Source organism: Phoxinus phoxinus (assembly GCF_949152265.1).
Source record: "Phoxinus phoxinus genome assembly, chromosome: 19".
In the NCBI taxonomy this organism is placed as follows: domain Eukaryota; kingdom Metazoa; phylum Chordata; class Actinopteri; order Cypriniformes; family Leuciscidae; genus Phoxinus; species Phoxinus phoxinus.
In genome coordinates this window covers 30899632-30925848 of record NC_136894.1, presented here as the reverse complement: position 1 = coordinate 30925848, position 26217 = coordinate 30899632, and the positions used below count along the sequence as shown (strand labels likewise).

Genomic DNA, 26217 nt, shown 5'->3' with positions numbered 1-26217 from the left:
AATTTTTAGAGAATACACGATTGTACAGTACAAAGATTGTTTTAGTATTATTTAGAACATTACTAGGCAAATGTGAGTAAAATAAATCATTAGCTTCATTGAATAAAAATTAACACGAATCTTTGGTTTATTACAATAATTTAGGTTATTTCTTAAATGGCGTTTAACTGTAAAAACGTTTAAATGTAAGAATGCAATTACTTACATTTAAAAAGAAAACTTTTCCCCCTGTGCTTTACAAACGTTTTGCTCGTTCCCGCAAAATTGCCGATTGTTTATGAAAATTTAAATGTTAGAAACTGCCCGTTTAAAACAAGATAACGTTAAGCAAATTAACGAATTTAATTTTCGTTAAGTTTTTTTTATTATAAATTAAGTCCATGAATAAGTGTAGTTTTAAAATACACTTTCGTTAAATAAAACATACAGCAGAGAAACACAGACAAAGGAAGTATGAAAAGCACATTTTATTTCACCTTTCATAACAGTGCCATGAGAACATTTGTACAAGATACATCACAATCTAAAGTGCACAAATACTGTACAACAGAGGGATCTTAAATAAAAGGAAGAAAAAAAAAAGAAGAAAAAAAAAAAAATCACATTATGGGCTTTTTATAAAAATAAGATTAAAAAGGGCATGCTTTAAAAAGAATAGAAAGTAAAACCCCCCAAAAAAGAAGCGTATGTATTTCACAAATAAACAAGCACAACCGGGGTGGCACGAAAGCTTTGGCACTTGCAGATTAAAAGATTAAAAACACAACATAGCAGATCACTTCAAACAAAATAAGAGATAAAGAGAGAATTGATAAATGATCTGGAAAGCAGTTCTTAAGGGCTTGTGTAGAAGGCGTAATAACCCATGGCTTTATGGCTCTCTTTGTTGTACTCCTCCGAGCTCAAGTCCTCACACTTTATAGTGGGCGAAGCGTCCGTACTGGATCCGCCGGGCGAAACGCGCCGCCTCTTACACGCCATGGCGTACCCGCTGGCGTCGCCCGAGTCCACGACCTTCAGGACCGGCGGAGCCTCCATCCAGGGGGCGGTGGTGCCGGCGGTCGGGGCCGAGGTGGAGCCCTCGTCCTGAAGCTTGTCTTTAGAGGTCAACAGGTCATCGGTGTAGGCCGGAGGACTCGGTCGAGGTGACCAGGGCAAGCCGGTGGTCATCTTCCTCTGATACGAACTCCTGCTGCTCCAGCCGGCCGCCATTGATGCGAAGGCGGAGTCAGGGTAGTAGCCGAGCGCGTGAGGACTCTGCAGCGGAAGCGGTTTAATACCGTACGGCAGGAGACTGGACGCAGAGTACTCGCTGTCATAGCTCAGGTCCAGTTTGCTGGACGCACCGCTCTGTTGGACGGGCCCTACGAACCAGCGCTGAGCCGAAGCCGCGCCGGAGGCCGAGTCTTCGCTCTGAGGAGAAAGCAGGCCGTTGGTTTGTGGCACGGCGCGCTCGCTGCCGTAGAAGCGGTGGTTTTGTGGCAGGTTGTTTACAAACTGGTCTTGGAAGAAGGGTTGCATTGCATAGCGGGCGCCGGGGACAATCTGGTGCGACCGCGGAGAGTCAGTAGGAGAGGGCGTCAGTCTGTCGCTCTCTGGAGCCGTGTACATCCTGAGAGAAGAGAGAGAGAGAGAGACTGTTAGCAATTTGTCGCATTGCATTCTTTAACAAGAGTCAATGTAGGTAGACACACTATTAGATTGTTTTAGTTCATGCATTTACTGATGGAACCTTATTTTGAAGAGTTACATATTACTTTCTCCCTCTATTGTTTTTTGGGTGACACTTTCTGGTGTCTTGCTAAATTTAAAGATCTTCACTACAGAAATATTGTATAATTCAGAGTATGGCAACTCCTTACATTAGTAGGCTAACCATGAATAATAATTCTTAAAACATTTCAACATTTACTAGAATTAAAAGTTGCATCCGTTCATATTATTTAATGAACCTGAGCTAACATTAACGGACAGTTATTAATAGATACTCTTACGAATCGCTCACTGTTAGCTCATTTTAAGCATTAACTAATGGAACCTCATATTGAAGTGTGACCATATTGCACGAAGTCCCACTTTACCTGTATTCAAAACATATTACTTTCTCTTTTTTCTTTGTCTTTTTTCTTTAAGGCTTCTACACGCTTAAATAAATATTGATGGTTCCAAAAACCTTTATGATCAATAAAACCTTTTCCATTGGACAAAAAATGCTGGTTGTTTTAACTGATGTTTGGGTTAAATATGGGAGAGAAAAAAACTTAAACATTTGAATTTAAAAACTGTTGGGTTTATACATTTCACTTAATTTTAAATCAACTGTTGGGTTTGTCCATATTTGACCCAAACATGTGTTGAAACAACCCAGAATTTTTTAGAGTGAAAGGTTCATTATAGTGGAAAAAGGTTCTTTATTATTATTATTTTAGGAAACTTTTCACTGAAAGGTTCTTTGGGAAACCTTGCTCAATCTAAAGACTACAGAAATATTCTATAATTTAATGTGCAAATATAAATGGCAAAACGCATTACATTAGCAGGCTATACGAACCATGAATAATAGTTCAATTTCAACATTTACAAATACATTACTAGAATTAAAAGTTGTATTTAATGGACCAGAGCTGACATGAAGTAACATTAAAGTTTTTAATAGATACTCTAACGGATTTCTCATTGCTAAATAAATGTAGTTAATGCTTGAACTAATCAAACCTTATATTGAAGTGTTACTACTTTACCAGTATTCATCCTGCTGAATATTATAAACTTGGCACTGTAGTATAAACACACACAGACTGAAACCAGACTCATGTACCTTACAAAAAATGTTCAATGTTTTTGTTTAAAAGAAAGGTTTAGTCTCATCTTATCGTTTATAAAATGTAGTTAACGAAAGGAACACCCTTATATTTTTGGGTTGTTTTCATAATTCGGTCAGCAATAATGGGTTTTGCACTTCTCAGTCGGGGACGGTTGTTCGAAAGGCACTTACGAATCATAATTGTCCCTGAAGCCTTTTGCGAACGGGTTGTGGTCGATCTTGAGCTGTGTGATCTGCAATTAAACACAAAGACGAGGAGTTGAGAAGCGGCACAAAAGCAGAAGTGGCTGAAAGGAGCTGTGGCTGTGTTTCTGCTTACGTCGGTGTTCTGGTAAGCCGTTACAGCGATGAACTGGTTTTCAGGGAACGTGAAGGTTTGTGTTTTGGCTTCGCTGCTCATGTCCTCCACACCGTCCTCTGTCACCTCCACGATGTGCAGTCGCGGCTGGTATTTGTGCAGGGACTGGAGAACGATCATCTATTTTAACACACACACACACACACGTCAGTGTTTGTGCAGAGTTTATGGCCAGCGCTTTTGCTGTAGGTGTCAAACCCACACTGAAGACCTTTGAGATGACTGTGTGTATATGAGGTAGAAACTTCCACACACACACTAATCTATATCTTTAAAAAGATGCATCAGATTTCTGCAACTAAAATACATACAAAATATAGTATTTAAAGTTTTTTTGTTAATATTTCTATATGCATTCAGTTTAAGAACATCGCTCTCCAACATTAATGTCAGCTAAAATTTTGCACACACACACACAAACATGTCTTCATATTAGCCATCCGCAATTCCTTAACCTAACACTTAAACACCGAGTATTGCTCAACTTCTTTAACAAGTGGTTTTGTTTACCTGAGTATTGTTGTTATTTGCACCCTTGTTGTTGGTTAGCTTCAGTTTCCCGAATGATATTTCTTGTCTCATCCAGTGTGCCCCAGTGTTTGGTGATTCAGGGTGAACATAAACCTTGTTTCCTACAGAAAAACACATGCAGAACATTAATGCTTTGTCTTATTAAACTATTAGTCGGGTTAAATAAAGCAGGGAACTTTTGCACTGGTGTAACACAGATGCATCATGACTAAGAGCGATTTGTTTTGAATAATTATTATACACATAGGAGAATAACACGTCCACCCCCGCGTGTCATCTCTGCAAATCGCTCGCATTAAATGCAAAACTTCTTTCATTGCATTGAAAATGTTTTCATTTTTAAACGAAATGCAATGTTAAAGTGTGAAAAAAAATCGAAGTTTAAATAACGTAATAAAAACAATCGCGCGCATAAACGCTAACGGTTGTTTTAGCTTTGAAATTGTTTGAATTAATTCGTTTAATTTCACGCGTCCTTGGCAATAATTATACATTCATAGCCTTCTTATATTCTATACAGCTAACCAATTCGTTTATAACAACATCGAATGAAGATTAAAATCCCACTCAAAAGAAAAAAAAACGAATATCTAATTTAGTTTTTCGTTGCATTTGATTATAATGGCCATACTCGAGTAACATTTAATTTATTTTCCAGGAGAAAAAAAAACAAACCCGTCACCGAACAACACGTTTAACTGCAGATATAACAGGTTGTCATGTTGCTCAAATTATTCTCAGTTTTTTCCTCACCTTGCATGTTGTTGTCCGCTTTCCCGCAGGTCACCCATTTCCCGCCCTGAAATCTCCAGTGGTTCGGATCGGCCAGAACAACCTCCACAAACACATTATAATGCGCCGTCAGGTTCAGTCCAGTGATGTTAAAACTTAGAAAGGGGAACATTCGCCTGCGAATATGATTATTAATAAAAGAATTAATTTAAGTTTCACCATCCTGAGAAAAGAATATTCGTTATTCAAATACATTTGATAATTTTATTAAAATGTTGCACGTTCATTCTGTTAAAACATTTACATTTTAAACCATGCACGCTCTAAATTATTATTTATTTATGTTCTAAATTACTTTTAAAGCAAAACTTTAACAGCATTTTTCACATTTACAGCACTTTAAAAAAAATGCTGGCTTGCTTCTGCCCATGTTTAAGTCAAATATGAACAAAACCAACCGTTGGGTTTAAAATTTGAATTTAAAAACCGACCGTTGGGTTTAAAATTTGAATTTAAAAACCAACCGTTGCGTTTTAAAATTATAATTAAAGTAACGGTTAGAATTGTCCATATTTGACCCAAACATGTTGAAACAACCCAGCATTTATTTTTTTAGAGTGAGCTCATGAACTTCTCGTCCTTACCTGCCCTGTTTGGTGATGATCATCTCAGTCTGATGGCGGTGAAATTTGAGCCACAGCGGTCTGTTACACAGGTACACCTGCGCCCTGGTCGCGGAGCCCGAACCCGGGATGGGCATCGAGCTCAAACTGGAGCCCGGTCCGGGATAGGACGGGTACAGGCACCCGGGACCCTGTCCGAACTGATAGCCGCTTCCAAACTGACTCCGACTGGCGCACACGGCGGATGAGAACCCGGCGGGGGGAAGAACCGAGCCGTAATGCAGAGAAGACGAATACCTGGAGCCGTTCGAGCCACTGTACACCGAGCCGGTCTGGCCCCCGTACGGGAAGAGAGAGCACGGGTTGGTCACGTCGGAGCTCGGTTGGGAAGATGATATGAAATAACGATCAGTGCCCAGTTCGTCGATGTTGTAGCGGCGCGCGCTGGACAGCTCGTCGTCTCCACCGATTACCGGAGAAGTTTTCCGCGCGTCCGGTGCGGCGGCTGCCGCTGTTGCTTTAGTCCCGGTGAAGCTCTCGGTGTCCGCCTCATCCATCAGCGCGTTCCCGCCACTCAAGAACTTCTTGGCACCGGAGCTCGGCTCGGTATCTGTCCGGTCCATGTCCTGAAAATCGATCTGCGTTGACCCCGGGCTGTTGTTGGTGCTCTCGGAGGACGTCGACAGGTTGTAGAAGGTCTTGGGTAAGTTTACAGATGCGCCAGGGAGGATGCTTTCTAACTGCATTCTTCAATACACTGATACGGGGATGAGGATCAATCAAAAGCTGGTCGAGATCAATAAGTAGATCACACCACGACGCGGCTCCGTGCGCCCCGCAGTTTGACCTCTGAAGCGACACCTCCGGATTTTCAACTGTAATCTGTGAGTGACAGAATTGTTTGAGAGAGTTTATATATTCCATCTCACTCGAGGGGGCGGAGCCTTTGCAATTCGTGCGTTCTTACCGTTTCTCATTGGCTCAGAGGCTTTCGTTTTAACTAGGCCTATTAAAAACATATCACTTTCTCTCTTTTATTTATTTAAGGCTACACTCTTAAATTTATTTATGACGGTTGCAAAAACCTTTAGCATCAACGAAACCCTTTCCATTGCACACAAAAGCTGGGTTGTTTTAACGATGTTTGGGTTAAATATGGACAAAACCAACCGTTGGGTTTACAATTTGAATAAAAAAAAAAAACATCCGTTGGGTTTAAAAAAATTCACTTCATTCTAAATCAACGGTTGGGTTTGTCCATATTTGACCCAAACGTTTTGTAACAACCCAGCATTTTTTTTTTTTAGTTAAAGGATCATTATTTGTGGAAAAGGGTTTTTTAGATTATTCAAATGTTTTATGCACCAAGGAAAACATTTTTATCTTTAGAGCTTTTCACTGAAAGGTTCTTTGGGGAACCAATTGTTCTTGTTTTTTCCTCGAAAAAACCTTTTTGGAACCTACATTTTAAAGAGTGATTTTTTTGTATGACTTAAAAACCTGGCCCTGGTAAATATTATTAGGCCTATTAATAACACTGTTTTTATATTTACTTGGAATGCATCTAGTTTTGACTAAAAACATACTTATCATAGAACGTTTCAAAACTCGTTTCAAGCCAATTAATGAGTGTTAATTTGAGACTGACATTGAACCCACTGAGGAACTTGGAAGTGGATTGACACCATTTTTCAGATACACTGAAAACAAAACAATTAACGAGTCCTCCAGGCTGACCTGAGAACGGTTGATCTAAATACACTTGAGCTCGACTGAACTTGGCAACCCAAATAATTAACAAACGATTAATGAGGAAAGCAAACTCACCACAGACTGTCAGTCAGGACCGCCATGCCTCGAGTTGCTCGTGTCGCGGGGGTTAAAGTTCACCCCTCTCCGGTTCAGTGTGTTTGGGCTCAGTCTTCTCTCTTCTTTTCAGCACTGGAGTCCAAAAAGCGCTCAGATTTTAACGAGCTCGAGCAGCAGCGTAAGTTCTGTCCACGCGCAAGTAAACGTTCACAAATTCCGTGAGATTTTATAGTGCAATTACCCAAAGCATTCCCCGTATCAAAAAATGTATTGTGTATTTACATATGTAAGTGCCTAATCTACGTGCTCTAGTGTGTAATTCTATTGTGAACTCTGTTTCAGCGTCTTCATGATACGGACGAAACACTGCAGGAGATTGGTTTCAGCGTGCACGAGGTGAGTGAGTGAGGCGCGCGCGCGCGTGCGTCACCTGGGGAGTTCTTTAAAAAAAACCTGCGCCTTTAATAATAGTAGGTAGCCTATAAATAAAAATGTACTGTTTTGTAAAAAAAAAAAAAAAAAAGCAATTAAAGTAAATATAATAAGTGCATTTATTCCTTTTTATTTAGCCTACTTAATTTCAGAAATAATAAAAAAGGGGATAATATATTAATTAGGGTTTAATTGATGTGTTTATAATTCCTAAATTATAATAATAATCATAAATGATTGCTTTAAGCTACTAAACAAAGTCTTTATTCATAAAATACTCGTATTTGTTTATTAAACACCATGCATTTATGATTATACGTTTAATTTTTTAAAGCGAAACATTGCGTTATTTTAAATTGTGAAATTGAGCTCGAAATGCGCAGGTTGTATTGATCAAAACGTATGCACGATTCAAACAATATCTGAACACATTTTCAAAACGCGAAAGAAAAAAAAAAGGAAAAGAAAACACCACCCAGGTCAACAGATGGAAAAACAATTGAGCCCCAGTTCACCATAAGGTAATATCTGATTGTCTTTATCATCAGGCGGTGGTAATAAAAAGAGAGGGGCGGGGGAAGGCAAATCCCACCCGGCTCAACCTCTTTCCAAGCTCAGGGAAACCGGCCAATTATTTTTCCGTGTGAAGGAACCGGTGATCGTGAAGGAAGAGACAGCCGGGCGGATAGACACCGCCTTATTAAAACCCTTCTGTACCTCAAATCTGATAAAAGAGAGAGAGGGAGAGAGAGAGAAACGCACGGAATCGCTGCTTTGCGCTCTTTATAGCGACACGGAAGCGCGCGGACCGGGTGGCGATAATGGTCGGTTACCCGGAAAGGGTCACACGCTCAGCGCGAGCGCTCTTTAATGAAAAACCCACCGGGTGTCCTCATCAAACCCATCCACTGACTCTCTTGAGCTCGGCATTGTAATTAAAACTCCTTGATGACAGTCATGGGCTGCATGCTAAATTAAAGAGAGCCTGTGATACATTTAATAAGTCACAGGTTGATTACATTAGGCTACACAAAAATAACAGTCAACCATTAACCTATTCACACTTGAAATTACATATTTGATGTCATTTTATTCGCTTTAAATGTGATATCAATAATACTTTAATGATGTAGGGACACATGTGCTCAGCTCTCATGTGTAAGAAAAGACACATTTTTCCGTAAAGTCACCATGAAATCAAAATCAACGATGCGTGTTTTTGTAATGGAATATTGTTTATCTAGTGTAGTTTATCTAGAATAGTGCAGGAATATTGCACATCATTATTGTTTTAAATTAATGTTTGTGGTAATCTTGAATCAGAATAACAGCAATGTCTTTTCTCTGATGATGTGGGAGGGGCAACCTGTCACTCACATGAGATCAGCCAATAGGAAACCACAACCGTCCAATCAATTCCCACGGACAAAATCAAGCCCCGCCCACATTTGTTCTTGTTCCAGAAGCGTTTCACTCGGATAGACGGCACAATAGAGAAAGAAAAGACCGGCGCAACTTCCGGTTCATGTCGACTTTAAACCAGGAATTCAATATTCAAATCTGTTTTGTTTATATTTATCTATTATGAACGCAATGAAAAGCAACATTTGATTCGGACTCCGGCTCACGTCGCCTCGTCGTGTCAGCTCAGCCGCTGTGTCTAAATTATGAAATCAAATCCTGAAATGATCTCAACTGATGGTATGAGAAGGTGTGATGTAAAGACGATCCACACAGAGCACCTGCGAAACACACACACACACACACACACACACACACACACAGGAATGATTATGCGTTCTCACCTGACAGATCCCGGGTCCCAAGTGCCTTGTAGTTTTTAAGGTGTGAGATTCACAAGGATTAGCTCCCAGCTAAGAGGAATATTGAGATGAGAACGAGAAGAGAATACTGAACTCTGCTTCCAGCTTTCAGCGACACACGCTTCAAAATAAAGGCTTTTTAATGGCATCGATGCGTCCATAAAAAATCTTTCAATTCCACAAACGGTTCTTTAGATTTTTAAAATGTTGATCACTCTAAAAAAAGAGAAAATTTTGGATCTTTATTTTTAAGAGTGCAGCTGCCGATGATAAATTAAGCTTTGAAAAAATGCTGGGTTGTTTCAACCCAATTTTGGGTCAAATATGGACAAACCCAAGCATTGGGTTAAAAATGTAATTTATAAATTTAACCCACCGGCTGAGTTTGTCCATATTTGACCCAAAATTGGGTTGAAACAACCCAGCATTTTTTAGAGTGTGCATGAGATGCTTTAGTCATAATGCCGTTTAAACGTTTTTGCATTATTATTCATTAAATGAATAACATTTGCAGTTTCATTCAAATGCAATGAAATCTAAGCTTGATTCGGAAGTTGCTTTATTTTATTGCTTTATGTAGCCAATCATATGCATCATAATATTTTCACATTATTCCTTAAATCAACAGATTCAAATTGAAATCTGGAAGTTTATAGTATATGGAAGCATGATGAAAACCAGCAAAGCTTAATTTGTAAGTTGCTTAATTCTATTGCTTTATTTAGCTGATCATGCATCATAATGTTTCAATGTTTTCATATTATTCCTGAAATCAACAGCTTCAATCGTGAAATCTGCTTTGTATATTTACGCTTCATAATACTGTATTATCCGTGTGCAGATGTGTGTTATGAGCAGGGGATATGTGTGTGTGTTTGCATGTGTGCAATCTAGAGATGTGTGAAGAATTTGGGGAAAAGGGGCTAAAAATCTGTGAAAAGACAGAGAGGGGGGGCTGGAACTCAGCTGGAAACTGATTGGCTGCCAGCCTGAGGAGGAAATAAGAGTCTGCTGTCCTCTCCGGTCTGGGACCTCGGTGACCAGGCGCAAGATGTCTGTTTCGGCCCCCGAGGGCCCCGCCGCGTCCCCTCAACACTCCTCCGCCTCTGAAAGCGTCTTTCTCATTTTATTATTGACTGGAAATGCCACCCAGTCTTTATTTCCCTCCCTCGGTTTCTCTCTCTGTCGCTCGGAGAGAGAGAGAGGCTGCGGGTGAATCAGGGTCACTCAAAATCAATACTGTGCTTTTAGACGGGACAGATACATAAGGGACGGTAATAGTCTTAAATGTTGTTTTGTAACTCTCAGAGGCTTTGGTGGAAGATTTGGGATCGTGAAGAATCACGACACATTTTTAATTTTCCAACGCCGAACTGTGAGTATCTTCAGCGCGGTTCACAGATCTGGGTCAGTCACTGTGATTTTGTTTATAGTCCATAATTTTATCCGTTAAAACTCATCTTTGATCACCAAAATTACATATTTAAGTGTTTTTACTTGAAGAAAATGTCTTTATGCCTTAAAATAGCTTGCATGTAACTCGACACCCTTCCCTCATTTAGTATACGCGGTTCTATGAATATGCAAATGAGCCCCGCCTCCACTCACTCACTCACTCAGAGATCCACTGGGTGACGATCACACGTTGATCTGATTGGTTACAAGGTAGTGTGTGACGTCAGAAACACCAGCGATTTCACACCGTGTTTTTAAAACTGTCTTTGGTTCACTGCAGTTTTAAGCAGAAAATACTCAGCAATGCTGTCGACTTATGAATCTACACATGGTGTGTGTTAAAGCAGATTAAAAACACCACATAGACACATAAACTACATTAAAAGCTGGATTTTCACCACAGGGCGACTTTAACTTCAGCTTAATGTGCATTTTTGGTATAAAATGCACATTAAACACTCATTTATGAAAAATTAACAACATAAGCGCTTTGTAAATGTTGTTTTTAGTAAGTGCTGTATAGATCAAGCTTATTATTAATATTATAAATGTTTTTTCTCAAAAGCATGTCTGCAGTTTACATATATAACATGCTTTTACTGATTAGAATAATCATTTTTGATTGGCCGATGATAAAAAGGCCTAAAAATACTTGAATATGCATTGCACGTATTTTAAATGGCAAAATAAATGAACGATACTGAAAATGATATTCTTTGCTATTAATCTGCCGCGGTGTCAAAGTCAAGCGCAGGACAGTGACCGTCCAGGCATTCGTGACCTTGACCTGTCGTGTCACTCCTCCTTGTGCACTTGTGACCTTTGACCTGTCATGTCACTCCTCGTGCACTTGTGACCTTTGACCTGTCGTGTCACTCCTCCTTGTGCACTCGTGACCTTTGACCTGTCGTGTCACTCCTCGTTGTGCACTCGTGACCTTTGACCTAGTGTCACTCCTCCTCGTGCACTCGTGACCTTTGACCTGTCGTGTCACTCCTCCTCATGCACTCGGGACGTGACAGTGGTGTATCAGCTCAGGCCTTGCGGTGCTGTCGCTAAATGTTCGAGGCGTCTCAAACCGCGGCTCTGTTACTGAGGTCAGATGATGACAGACTGGACATATATTTACCCTCAAACTGATGTCAACACCTCATTAGATCTATCCATCCATCCATCCATCTATCCATCCATCCATCCATCCATCCATCCATCCATCCATCCATCCATCCATCCATCCATCCATCCATCTATCCATCCATCCATCCATCTATCCATCCATCTATCCATCCATCCATCCATCCATCTATCCATCCATCCATCCATCTATCCATCCATCCATCCCTCAATCCATCCATCCATCTATCTATCCATCCATCCATCCGTCAATCCATCCATCCATCCATCTATCCATCCATCCATCCGTCAATCCATCCATCCATCTATCCATCCATCCATCCCTCAATCCATCCATCCATCCATCTATCCATCCATCCATCAGTCAATCCATCCATCTATCCATCCATCCATCAATCCATCCATCCCTCCATCTATCCAAATTCATCCCTCCCATCCATCCCTCCATCCACACCTCCATCCATCCATCCATCCATCCCTCCATCCATCCCTCCATCCACCCCTCCATCCATCCATCCCTCCATCCAACCATCCCTCCCTCCATCCATCCAACCATCCCTCCATCCATCCCCCATCCATCCATAAATCCATCCATAAATCCATCCATCCATCCCTCCATCCATCAATCCATCCACCAATCCATCTATCCATCCATCAATCCATCCATCTATCCCTCCATCCATCCCTCCATCCATCAATCCCTCCATCCATCCCTCCATCCATCAATCCATCCATCAATCCATCCATCCCTCCATCCATTCATCCCTCCCTCCATCCATCTATCCATCCGTCAATCCATCCATCCCTCCATCCATCCCTCCATCCATCAATCCATCCAATCCATCAATCCATCCAATCCATCGATCCAGACGGATGGATATCTATCTTGACTTGTCTGTCTGTCATTATTAAAGATCTTCAGTGAGTGAAATTTAGCAATTTCCTGCCGAGTCATTACATTAGTTTCATTCATTAGCGTTATATTTTACTGCTAGGTGTATTTCACAGACGACTGTACAAACCTCCATAAAGCGGCCGATAAAAGCGCAGCACTCTCAGTCACGGGGAGCACGGATTGGTTTTAGAGGAGCGTTTCCATCTCTCAAGACTACCAGAAAACCAAATAAAGTTGAATTACGGCTCGTACGCATAGATTCATTCCAACTCAGCCCAAAGTTTACGTTTCCTCGTAAACCCGCTCCCGTTCTGACCCGTTCGCCATGTTCCGTGGCCACCCATAAAAGCTGAGTGACCCCCGGTGGCCAGAGGTCAGGGGTCACCGTCGAGGGGAAGGAACTGTTGTCAGAGTCCACCAGCACATGAAAGCGCTGCATTCCTGCTTTATGATGCGATCGCCTTTGCTCGGCGCTAGATTCATGAACGCCGTTGACAGGATTAACGCCGTACGTCTCATTAGAGGATCTCGATGCTGAGAGCCGCGGCGGGAGGCGAGCTGAGAAACTGAGCCATTAGTGTGTGTCGTCTGCGCTCGCGTCTGCGCTCACCTGCTCTCGTCTGCCCCAGCTAACACACATATGTGACCCTGGACCACAAAACCAGTCATTTTTGGAAATTGAGATGTATACATCATCTGAAAGCTGAATAAATAAGCTTTCCATTGATGTGTGGTTTGTTAGGATAGGACAATATTTGGTCGAGACACAACTATTGAAAATCTGGAATCTGAGGAGCAAAAAAATGTAAACATTGAGAAAATCTCCTTTAAAGTTGTGCATTTATGTTCACGATTGTGCTGCATTCACTCACAAAAATACATGTTTTATATATTTACGGTAGGACATTTACTAAATATCTTCATGGATCATGATCTTAATATCCTTTTGGCATAAAAGAAAAATTGATAATTTTGACCCGTACAGTGTATAGTTGCTATTTCCACAGATATACCCGTGCGACTCCAGACCGGGTTTGTGAGAACGTTCCCATTTAAACGTCATCTCTGAATGTTCTTAGAACGGGAACATTCCATTTTGCGATCATTATGAGAATGTTACATTATTTGAGTGTTCTCTGAACATTCCGAAACAAGAAACATTCAAAAAATGTTAGACGAACATTCCGACTGAAACGTTTCAGAGGAAAAACCTTCCATGAATGATTTGTGCTAACGTCTTGAGGAATAATATTAAAGCCCAGATAACTTTGAACAAGCGTATTAATGTTACTGGAAGAAGGTTTGTTCATAAGTTAGAGAGAGCGTTCCCTGTTTCCTGGGATCAGGATTTATTTGCACATGAAGGTCAGTGACACTCGCTCTTTAAAGAGATGAATGTCAGTGTTTTTAATCAGTGCTCATTGAGTATCCGATGCCTGTTCGCTGTCAGAGCTTTTTGTGTAAATGTTCAGTAACGTCAAGTGACCCCTAAATGTTCCTGGACTCCACGTAACACAAGCCCCAAACAAATCAATGCTGGGAGAGAGAGAGTTCACCCAACATATCTCACTTTGAACTCAGAAGAAGATATGAAAAATGCTTTTCTGTCCATGCAGTAAAAGTCCATGTTGCTCTCCACAGTTTAAGCTTCTTCACAAAAATAAATGTATGAAAGAAATGTATACTGGATTGGAAAGTCATAATGCTGAGTAAATGGTTTTTTATCTTTTTCATTCAGTCTTATTTTACTAAAAAATGCTGGGTTGTTTCAACCCAATTTTGGGTCAAATATGGACAAACCCAGCCGTTGGGTTACATTTTTACATTACATTTTTAACCCAACGTTTGGGTTTGTCCATATTTGACCCAAAATTGGGTTGAAACAACCCAGCATTTTTTAGAGTGTATACACACATATATATATAATTATACACGGTACACACACATTTATTATGTAAACACAAACTTTTATTTTGGATGCGATTAATCGTGATTAATCATTTGACAGCCCTACGCAGCCATTGGGTTACATTTTTTAATTAAAAATTTTAACCCAACGGTTGGGCTTGTCCATATTTGACCCAAATTTGGGTTAAAACAACCCAGCATTTTTTAGAGTCTGTACTATAAGTGAAAAGACCAACCATAACATTTGAAGGAGTAAATCATCTCAAAATGCCAATTTTTTCATCACTGCATGACTTTCTTTTTTGTGTAAAAAACACAAAAGATTAAAAGAAAAATGTTGTTTTGTCCATACAGTGAAAGTCAATGGGGTCCAAAGACGTTTCTGAGAAAAAAGAAATGCACAGTGGATTGTAACAACATGACGGTGAGTAAATAAGGACTGTGCACGTGTTCTTTCAGTAAATCAGTCAAAAATGTCAGCATTTACTCTCTATATGACTTTCTTTCTTCTATAGAACTCAAAAGAAGATATTTTGAAGCATGTTCCAGTGGGTATTTTTGTGCACACATTGAAAGTCAATGGGGTCCAAAGTTGTTTTGTCTTCATAATATCTTCTTTTATGTTCCACAGATAAAGAAAGAAAGAAATTCACTTCGGGTCAAAACCACATAAGTGTAAGATTTGTTTTGTGTAATCATTATTGGGTGAACTATCTCTTTAATACTAATTAAAGCCTCTGTAAAATGCTTTTCTTTGATAATTAATGATGTGGAAATTCAGCTGTTTAATCCAATCTGGTCCTTTACTACCAGTAAAAAGCCCAATATAACGTTTAAAGGAATAATTTGAGTTCTGCCATTGTTACTTCAGACCTGTATGGCTGTATGGCAATATTGCAAATTGTTCATTCAATGTGAACAGATGCTATCAAGCTTCGAAAATAACAAAAGCAACTCGTGCACTGTGTCTTTTAAAGCCATATGATAGTTTTGCATGAAGAACATGATGGCTTTTGCATGAACAAACTCCTTTTCCAAAATAAAATGAAATTCGGTGTTTGTTCTAAAGCACATCTGGGGAATTGCATGATATTCTTGAACCCCAGTCTCTCTAAGATGACAGAAAACACAATAACGCCAGTGGATTAGATGTGCGTATATGCACAAATGCAGATTGCGGATTGAATATTCTGCGGGTTTGGCTGAAGGAACGCCGCAGTTCGATGATCGATCTCATCTCCTGAACTCATCCAAGGGAACCACATAATACCATTAAAAACACACGGATGAGTCCTGAGCATCAGCTCTCCACCAGTAACCTCGTGCGTGAGACGGGCCGGCTTTGTGGAGCACCGTTTCTATCTGGTCCCGTTTAGTTTGGTTTTGGCCTCCTGACCGGAGCTGACCTCTGCGTGACCCCGGGCCGGGCCTGACCCGCTTCTCGCCTCTGATCTCTCTCTCCTCTCAGAGCGCTGAAGACATCGACCGGCGGCCCGCAGGATGACAGGTGCTAAAAGTTTGACAGCGCAGGCCACAGATACATGCTATGAAGAAAGAGTGGTGTGCGTGTGTGTGTGTGTGTGTGTGTGTGTGTGTGTGTGTGTGTGTGTGTGTGTGTGTGTGCGTGTGTGTGTGTGTGTGTCTGTGTGTGTGTGTGTGTGTGTGGGCATTTACACTGGCACCAGTGTTATTTAGGTGTTATATATATACACTGTTATAGTATTTATTAATACTTTGAATTAGCTTTTTTTAGCTCAATTTTTAGTATCCATCCTTTAGTATCAATTTTTAATGTGAATTTTTAATTTGCACATTTCGCTCTAAATGTGTCACACACACACACACACCACTTACACCAGTTCACTGATGTTTTTTAATTGCACATTTGAATATCTGTTTTTTTTTTAATGGCACATATGAATATGTGTTTGTTTAATGCAGTTTAAATGTTATGTGGCTGTATAAGCAATTGTGTTTAAACATTTAAAATTGATGATAAATTACTTTTTCCCTCTGCAGTTTGTCTGGCCCATTGTACCTGAAACTGCTCATGCTAAAAAAGTTGGCACAGCTGATGTTTCAAGAACTGTAGGGCCTAAATAATTATATTTTATTACATAATTTCAACACAAAATTATCAAAAAAAGTCATTATTAATCATAAAAACACATGGAAAAGGCATATATGGTATTATTGTCCCAAACGATTTACCAAAAAGTGGCCCATATTTAGCTGATATCACCCTATGCTATTTAGGTTTAATTTATTTTTATTTTAGTTTTTTTCAGTATTTTTAGTGCTTTAACTTATTCTAACTAATTATTTTAATAATATGGCAATAATTGAACCCTGAATCAACACATTTTTTATATTGTTTTTTTTCCACACGCCCTTATTTGTGTTACATGCAAGTACTAACTTTCTATTTTATATTTTTAGATTATATGTTATGTTAGAACACTATTTTACATAATATCTGTACTTAAGAAGAAGTACTTAAAAAATAACTAAAAATTCTAAAATAAACTAAAATAGGACATAAAAATCAATAAAAACTAAATAGCCATATTTTTTTTAAACAATAACTATTAAAATGACAAAAACACATTGCATTGTGGGACACATTATTCTTTGCATACTGCACGTATTTTTGGCAAAGAACATGTTTGCAGAATATTTGCATACGATGCAGTGTGTGTGCATACTAAATACTGCAGAAATAGTCAGAGATGCTGTTCAGAATCAGTCTCAGAGTGTGTTCTGAGAGTAACGTGTTAATTGGCCAAGATTAACTACAGTTTCTCTCTCGTGTGTGTGTGTTTGTGTGTGTGTGTGAGAGAGAGAGAGAGAGAGAGAGAGAGAGAGAGAGAGAGAGAGCGCGTGCGTTTGTGTTTGAGTTTGTGTGTGTGTGTGTGTGTGTGTTTGAGAGTGTGTGTGTGTGTGTGCACGCGCGAATGGGCATGTTTGGCTATAGTTCTGAGGATCAAATGTCCCCACAAGGACATTAAAACTAGTAAAACTTGAGATTCCCTTTCTTTGTGAGGATTTTCACAAGGAAAATTGACTAATAAACATAATAAAATGTGTGTTTTTTTAATGTAAAAATGCAGAAAGTTTTGTGTGATGGGCAGGTTTACAGAGAATATACAGTTTGTACAGTATATAAAAACCATTACGCCTATGGAGGTCCTCAGAAGTATAGCTAAACAAACATATGTGTGTGTGTGTCTGTGTGAGTGTGTGTGTAAGAGAGTCTGTGTGTGTGTGAGTCTAAGTGAGTGTGTGTGTGTCTGTGTGAGTTTGTGTGTGAGTCTGTGTGTGTCTGTGTGTGTGAGTGTGTGTGCGAGTCTGTGTGTGTGAGTGAGTGAGTCTGTGTGTGTGAGTCTGTGTGTGTGTGAGTGTATGTTTGCATGTGTGTGTGTGAATCTGTGTGTGTGTGAGTCTGTGTGTGTGAGTGTGTGTGCGAGTCTGTGTGTGTGTGTGTGTGTGTGTGTGAGTGTGTGTGTGAGTGAGTGAGTCTGTGTGTGTGAGTCTGTGTGTGTGTGAGTGTATGTTTGCATGTGTGTGTTTGCATGTGTGTCTGTGTGTGTGAGTGTGTGTGCGAGTCTGTGTGTGTGTGTGTGTGTGTGTGTGTGTGTGAGTGTGTGTGTGAGTGAGTGAGTGAGTCTGTGTGTGTGAGTCTGTGTGTGTGTGTGTGAGTGTGTGTTTGCATGTGTGTGTTTGCGTGTGTGTGTGTGTGTGAGTGTGTGTGTGTGTGTGTGTGTGTGTCTGTGCACTCTGTAGGGGTCGCGCGGTGACTCCCGCACGCGGCCCGGTGTCGGCGACCCACGAGTGCTGTTATCCGGGAACAAGCAGGGCTTTTATCACATCTCCGGCTCTGACTCAGAAACTGCATTTCCAGTCTCTCTCTCTCCCTCTCGGTCTTCGGGACGAACGAGCGGACACACTTCTCCACAGCAGTTCAAGCGCAGGAGCAGCCCGTCAGGCCCGTCTCTGTGAGTCAGAGGTTTTTACACCTTTCGCTATGAAACACACACACATCTCTCCGACTCTCAGCCTACTCAGGCATATGCTGCTTATGAAGACATGTTTATTGCTTTAAAACTGACCCCACAGAGAGAGGGAATCCCAGGCCTCGTCTGTCAGAGACCAGTGCACTCACTTCAACTGATTGTGGAAATATCACATGATCACATGTGACCCTGGAGCACAAACCCAGTCTGGAGCCGCACGGGTATATCTGTGGCAATAGCAACTATACATGGTACGGGTCAAAATTATACATTTTTCTTTTATGCCAAAAATCATGAGGATATTAAGATCATGTTCCATGAAGATATTTAGTAAATGTCCTACCGTAAATATATAAAACATGTATTTTTGTGAGTGAATGCAGCACAATCGTGAACATAAATGCACAACTTTAAAAGGAGATTTTCTCAATGTTTACATTTTTTTGCTCCTCAGATTCCAGATTTTCAATAGTTGTGTCTCGACCAAATATTGTCCTGTCCTAACAAACCACACATCAATGGAGAGATTATTTATTCAGCTTTCATGTGATGTATAAATCTCAAAGAATTGACCCATGTGACTGGTTTTGTCATCCAGGGTCACAAACGGTGAATACAAGTAATGCTTGTGCTTTTAGTGTATTCTGTGATCAAGTGCCATTATTGTGTTTTTTTTTTAATATTTCAACGCTATCTCACGAACAATTCGTACGAATTTGTACGAGTGAGTAAAATGTGGCTGATTGTACAAATTCGTACTATTTGTCTAAACCCTAGTGATGTTAGGGGGGCGGAGTCAAGGGTGGGTCATTCGTACGAATTCATACGAATTGGTAGCCTGGCTAACGCCAGACCCAATTCTCATTGAGACTTGGGTCTGGGAACCACATGTGCATTTTCTCGTATTTGAGGCGTGGTTTACGAATGCCCGGCGCCGTTTATTGGGTGCTAAGAATGTCTATCAAATGCGCCTGTACGCTCATAGCCAATCGTTTCCATTATACCAGATGACGTATGTAGAGTGACAGAAATTAGACAAGGAAGAAGACGATGGGTAAGATATTTTTATATACTTAGAACAATATCTAAGGCTGCATCAAAAGGTAGCTTCGCGTCTGCTGCCATGTTGAATCCATAGATATAAACAAACTGCTTATTTGTCGCATAGATGTCGTCATCGTCTTGCTGCTCCCTCCCCGTTCTGTGATTGGTTCCCTAGATGAGGTGAAAATCAGGTCCATGGTATCCAGACTGCCTTTCAGCGTGAATAAAATCGCGCTGCGCAAAGGCAGTATGGGGAAACCCAGGCTAACGAATTGGGCAAAACGTAAAATATGTACGATTTAGCAAAAATTTGTATTTGGTCAGTAATTCCACTCTTAATTCCAAATGAACTTGTGTAGGTTTGTAAATAATTTGCATAATGGTCTTGATTGGCTGAACAGCGCCTCATAGCTCCGCCCTCAAACACTGTAGTTGTAGCTGAACCTGTGTAGGTTTGTAACTAATTTGCATAATGGTCTTGATTGGCTGAACAGTGTCTCTTAAGCCCCGCCCTCAAACACTGTAGTTGTAGCTGAACCTGTGTAGGTTTGTAACTAATTTGCATAATGGTCTTGATTGGCTGAACAGCGCCTCATAGCTCCGCGCTCAAACACTGTAGTTGTAGCTGAACCTGTATAGGTTTGTAACTAATTTGCATAATGGTCTTGATTGGCTGAACAGTGTCTCTTAAGCCCCGCCCTCAAACACTGTAGTTGTAGCTGAACCTGTGTAGGTTTGTAACTAATTTGCATAATGGTCTTGATTGGCTGAACAAAGTCTCTTAGCCCCGCCCTCAAACACTGTAGTTGTAGCTGAACATATGTAGGCTTGTAACTAATTTGCATAATGGTCTTGAGTGGCTGTAACAACTTAAAAACTTTTAATTGAAAGTATGCTTTTATATTAAAAAATTTTTTTTTTTTTTTTTTGCAGATCAGATAATTCACATTTCATCTTTCTGAGTTAAACAAAACCAAGTAATTGCTATGATAAATAATACAACACTCGGTTGATCTTTGTAATGTTAATCTCCTCAGCTGACATAGAAGCCTGTCAAACTTTGTTGTTGTGATTATTAACGTGTACACGCACTACAGTGAGCTTTTCCGTCACCGCTAAACGTGCTTTAGTGAGGCTCCGTGAAAAGGTTTCAGCTTTTATTTTCCTTTCACGGCCCGAAGAAGATATCACGGGTTCATCAAGTTCGTTGAAATTATCCATCCTCGATCACTTTTAGTCAGCTTTGACGAAACTCCAATAGCCATCGCGTCTTTTAAAAGTGACATCTGACCTGAATACTGCGCGCTGAGTATGAAGACTGAGTCGCTGAAACTGTGTTCACCAACAAGGGAGCGACTGCTTGTGTGTTCCTGCTGTAAAACATGAACTCGCGATGCCTTGACAGCGGACATTACCGGCTTTTGTGACTAAACTTGTTTAGTGTTCAGTCAGTCTTGTCAGGCGTCTATTTCAGCTGAGGAGGTTAACGTATAAAGACACACCGGCAGACTGTATGGTTGGTGAGTAAACGAAAATGTGCGCTTTGGTGGAAGGATGTACGTGAGAATGTGGAGAGAGTGTCAAAATAAAGGTGTATATCGATATATTATGTGTAGAATCGATGCATCATATCGTTAGACGTTAACTGATTGAATCGATGCACGATCCATATCGATATATCGTTACACACCATATTGTAGGAGACTCCAAAACAATTACGAATCTTTAAAATAGCATAATACTGTAGGTGAAGGTATCAAGCGGGTAGCTACGAGCTATTTGTAAATAGACTTACTTCTTGTAAATTTATAAATTAAAACAACGCCAATGACATTTATGATCAGAAAGTGTCTCATTCAGAGGCTGCATCCTTCGAAGGACACGGACTTTAAAGGGCACCTATTATGACATTTAAAATGTTCCTAATATTGTTGTGGGAGTCCCCAACAACAGTTTTACATGCATGCAATGACAAAAAACACTTTTGTTTTCGTATAATATGCATTTATTTTTACCTGATTTGCTCACCGACTCCCAAATGAATCGTTCAACGACTCGTTTTTCCAAACCCCTCCTCTGCGCGACGCTAATCTGCGTTGATTGGTCAGATGACCCAGCAGTGTTTACAGAGATAATACTTATTTTTAACACGGAGTACAATGATGCTTTTATCAATTAAATTGTGTTATAATAATGATTATAGTCCACTGCTTTATAGTTTGTAGTAAAAAACGAAAAATAAGATAAATAATTTAATGTTATTAGCGATAGCCCAGAGTTCATATTGTAAAAGCACAATCAGTCTTTGTTTGCGTTAGCCCGATGCATAAACATAACGTTTTTACACACAAAAAATGCAGATTTACGTTACTACGAGGTATTACTCTATTCTTTAGACAACTCCGAAAACAACGACAAACACTTCACATATCTCTCAATACAATTGCCATTGAAGACCTAGAAGCTAAACGGTGCTTAGCCTACACAACAAACAAAATAATTATTAAGCATGCTACATAAAATATAAAAGCAAAAATTATTAATAACACTTACAACTTGTGATACGGAGGAGGAAGCTGATGCAAATACACTTGGAACTGAACCTTCCTTCAATATTCCTTCCTTCGAATCCAAGTTTGATTGCATTTAAAAAGCAATCGTCTTCAAAATGGTGCGAACAAAGCACAAGGCTCGGACTATACTTCTGTGGTATAGTGAATTGTAGCCACTTAGTCTTCAAATGCTCCTCCTTGGGCAGATTAAAAAAGTTGTCTTTTGTGTCGCACTTCAGAACACAGCGTCTCGTCTCCCTGATGTTTTCAAGTTTTCCCTGGCCTTGGAGCGCAATAAGTGGGCGTATCGTATTCAAATAACTTGACAAGTTGACGTCATCTAGTCAGAGAAAAAGCTTCGGTCTTCTAACGATTCATAAAAATGACTCAGAGTCGACTCTTACTTTTGAAAGACAATAACTTTATATACGGTGCACTTTCATATTTCAAACTTTGCAGGATGTTTTTGTTCACTTAGATCTATGTTACACACTACATGAAAGGTACATTTCAAAATTCCATAATAGGTGCCCTTTAAAAAGCAAGCTCTCGATGTCCGAGAACATGATAAGCGCTGTTAAATGAGTCGGCACATTTGGATTGCTCTTGTCACCTGTGACAGCTGTCGTTGATGAATTGTTATAATATATTGTATAATTAAGAGCTATATAATCAAAGAGCTGGTTTTATTTAAGGCCTTAAACTGTATGTCTTCTACATACTTCTGGAGAGAGGAATATATTAGTTTAGTTGATGATCCTTGTCTTTTATACAGTATATGTCCTGGAAATTGATCACTAAAAAATAGAAACCCTGTCAATCATATCCGTTATCTGATATTAAAACATCATTTTCAGTATAGGCCCAATTTTCCATATTGGTTCATCCCAACATAGCATATTTTCATTTCTAGACGTCTTTGTCATCAGTGGCGTCTTGCTTGGCGAATCGCTGGTCTTTGATGAGGAGAATCTCAATATTGAAGGTGCAGGACAGAAGAGGTCTGTGTATTTATCTGAGATGGTGTAAAACAGTCTGGACGGGCCGCCTGTCGACTGGACTCAGATCAGTTTCAGACGCTGATCAGATGGGTCTCCAGCAGCCGCACACACACACCCGACAGGCCCGATGACAGCAGGCACTCCTGATAAACAGACCCGCTTACACACACACACACACACACACACACACACACACACACACACACACGTTTACTTAGCTATCTAAATGGGGACTCTCAATAGACGTAATGTTATTTTGGATGGATCCCTCCACCCATCCATCCATCCATACTTCCATCCATCCATCCCTCCACCCATCCATACTTCCATCATTAATCCCTCCACCCATCCATCCATCCATACTTCCATCCATCCATCCTCCCATCTATCCATCCATCCATACTTCCATCCATCCATCCCTCCACCCATCCATACTTCCATCATTCATCCCTCCACCCATCCATCCATACTTCCATCCATCCATCCCTCCACCCATCCATACTTCCATCATCCATCCCTCCACCCATCCATCCATCCCTCCATCCATCCATAGTTCCATCCATCCACCCACCCACCCATCCATACTTCCATCATCCATTCCTCCACCCATCCATGTCATCTTCATTTATATAGTGCTTTTAACAAAATCCATCCCTCCATTCATCCATCCATCTATCCATCCATCCATACTTATTTACATCCCTCCACCCATCCATCCAATCCATCCACCCATCCATCCTTCCAATCCATGCATCCATCCATCCATCCTTCCAATCCATGCATCCATCCAATCCATCCATCCATCCACCCATCCATCCATCCATCCTTCCAATCCATGCATCCATCCACCCATCCATCCTTCCAATCCATGCATCCATCCATCCATCCATCCATCCATCCTTCCAATCCATGCATCCATCCATCCATCCATCCTTCCAATCCATGCATCAATCCAATCCATCCACCCATCCATCCTTCCAATCCATGCATCCATCCAATCCATCCATCCACCCATCCATCCTTCCAATCCATGCATCCATCCATCCACCCATCCATCCTTCCAATCCATGCATCCATCCATCCACCCATCCATACTTCCAATCCATGCATCCATCCATCCATCCAATCCATGCATCCATCCATCCATCCACCCATCCATCCTTCCAATCCATCCATCCATCCATCCATCCATCCATCCATCCATCCATCCATCCATCCCTCCATACATCCTCTAAATCAAAGCACTCGACTCTAAACTTTTTGTTTCATTTGATGCATCTTAGCGAATTAAACTCAAACTATCCGACTTAACGTGGTCCTTTGAAACACGACTACTAATCGCTGCCCCGCGAGCGAAGTGTAGTGCGAGAGAAAGTCCAGGCTGTTCTCAGATCAGCTGCTGTGGGGAAATTCCACCAGCACATGACAGGAGTGTGTTGCTTTGGATCGTCTGTTGGGTGTTTGCGTTTCCTTCTGTGCTTGTAGGTTAGCCATGACGGGAGTCCAGACACATGCGATCTTCCCTGAACATGCTGCCTGTGTGTGTGTGTGTGTGTGTGTGTGTGAGAGAGAGAGAGAGAGGTCTTGGCTTGTAGGATTTGGACCTCTCAGCCTAGAAACAGCCGGCCCAGTTTGGACTCAGACCTGGTGTTAATGTCCTTTTTTTTCTCCAATACAAATCTGTTGTGTAGCAACCCCCAGATTCTCCTTTACCCACAAACCGCATGTGTTTTTAAATGCACAGCAACACACATGACAGGCACACATAGAGAGAGAGACGTGTTGCTTATTCAGGTGTTCATGCACAACTACACTAGATTAAATCAGATCCACACAGAGATTCAGAGATGGTTGAGAGGGTATTTCTTTCTTTTCGGGGCTGCAAAGATCAATTACATGCATATCTTTATCATCAGTGTTACAGAAAACACACTACAAAAGATGTCAGCTATAGTCTGATCCTATACAGTATTGTTTTAAAGCAGCAGTAAAAAAGGAAATAACAGTGTTAATGTTGCAAAATACATCAAGTATCAAACTATTTCAATTCATAAAGCAAGTCTATAGAATATAATAGTGTCATTATTCAGCTCAATATAGTTAAATGCTAATTCAACTCAATTTAAGCCATAAAGTATGAGTAACTGTACAATAAAGTTAGGTTAAAGTGAAATCAATCAATAATTACATCTATTTACCTCCTCAAACATGCATTGCAATTCATGCACTTTATATTTTTAGAGATTTTTCACCAATATTAAAATTCAGTCATCATTTAATTTGGACCCCATTTTACTTTTATCATATGAAGAGGGGGAAAAAAGACATTTCAAAATATCATAGAGTCATACAGGATTGGAACGACGTAATGGTAAATGATGACCGAATTTACAGTTTTGGTTAAAATATCACATTAATTCATGTTTCTGGTCTTATTGTGATTGATTCATTGGTGCATGTTCTCTAAAGAAAATATATTTATCTTCATAATTCCATTTAAAAGCAACATCTTCCTCAAGTCACTCACAATATTCAAATTATGATTGACAATCATAATTTGTTTAGTTTCAGTCTGAAAAGTGTCCCATGACATTAAATGTGTTTGTGAAACATGCAATTCATAGAAGTTAAATGTGCAAAACATGCAATCCACATATTGAGGAATATTATCAATGCAATCCACATATTGAGGAATATTATCAATGCAATCCACATATTGAGGAATATTATCAATGCAATCCACATATTGAGGAATATTATCAATGCAATCCACATATTGAGGAATATTATCAATGCAATCCATATATTGAATAATATTATCAATGCAATCCATATATTGAAGAATATTATCAATGCAATCCAAATATTTAGGATTATTATCAATGCAATCTATATATTGAAGATTATTATTGCAATATTATCAATGCAAACCATACATAGAGGATTATTATCAGTGCAATCAATATTGAGGTTTTTTGTCAATGCAATTTATATATTGAATATTATTATCGCAATATTATCAATGCAATCCATATATTGAGGATTTTATTATCAATGCAATCCATATATTGAGGATTTTATTA

General features: G+C 40.0%; 1 protein-coding gene and 1 long non-coding RNA gene across 3 annotated transcripts; one reads left to right on the top strand and one right to left on the bottom strand.

Annotated features, from left to right (window-relative positions):
- Nucleotides 1–452: 452 nt before the first annotated feature.
- On the bottom strand, nt 453–7687 carry eomesa (eomesodermin homolog a). Of its 2 annotated transcripts, none has more exons than XM_079591831.1 (7): nt 6896–7687; nt 5090–5950; nt 4467–4621; nt 3693–3814; nt 3144–3302; nt 2996–3057; nt 453–1612 (listed from the first exon to the last, which is right to left on the bottom strand). In XM_079591831.1, exons 2-7 carry the CDS (start codon nt 5812–5814, stop codon nt 835–837), a joined length of 2001 nt encoding a protein of 666 aa, XP_079447957.1. In that variant the 5' UTR covers nt 5815–5950; nt 6896–7687; the 3' UTR covers nt 453–834. The 2 variants fall into 2 exon arrangements, with proteins under 2 accessions (XP_079447957.1, XP_079447958.1); XM_079591832.1 differs by having other exon boundaries at nt 4467–4600; nt 6896–7336.
- On the top strand, nt 5633–15369 carry LOC306987518. The gene is made up of 4 exons (XR_013795188.1): nt 5633–5771; nt 7220–7273; nt 14879–14948; nt 15040–15369. It is a non-coding gene; the product is annotated as an uncharacterized lncRNA (long non-coding RNA).
- Nucleotides 15370–26217: the final 10848 nt, after the last annotated feature.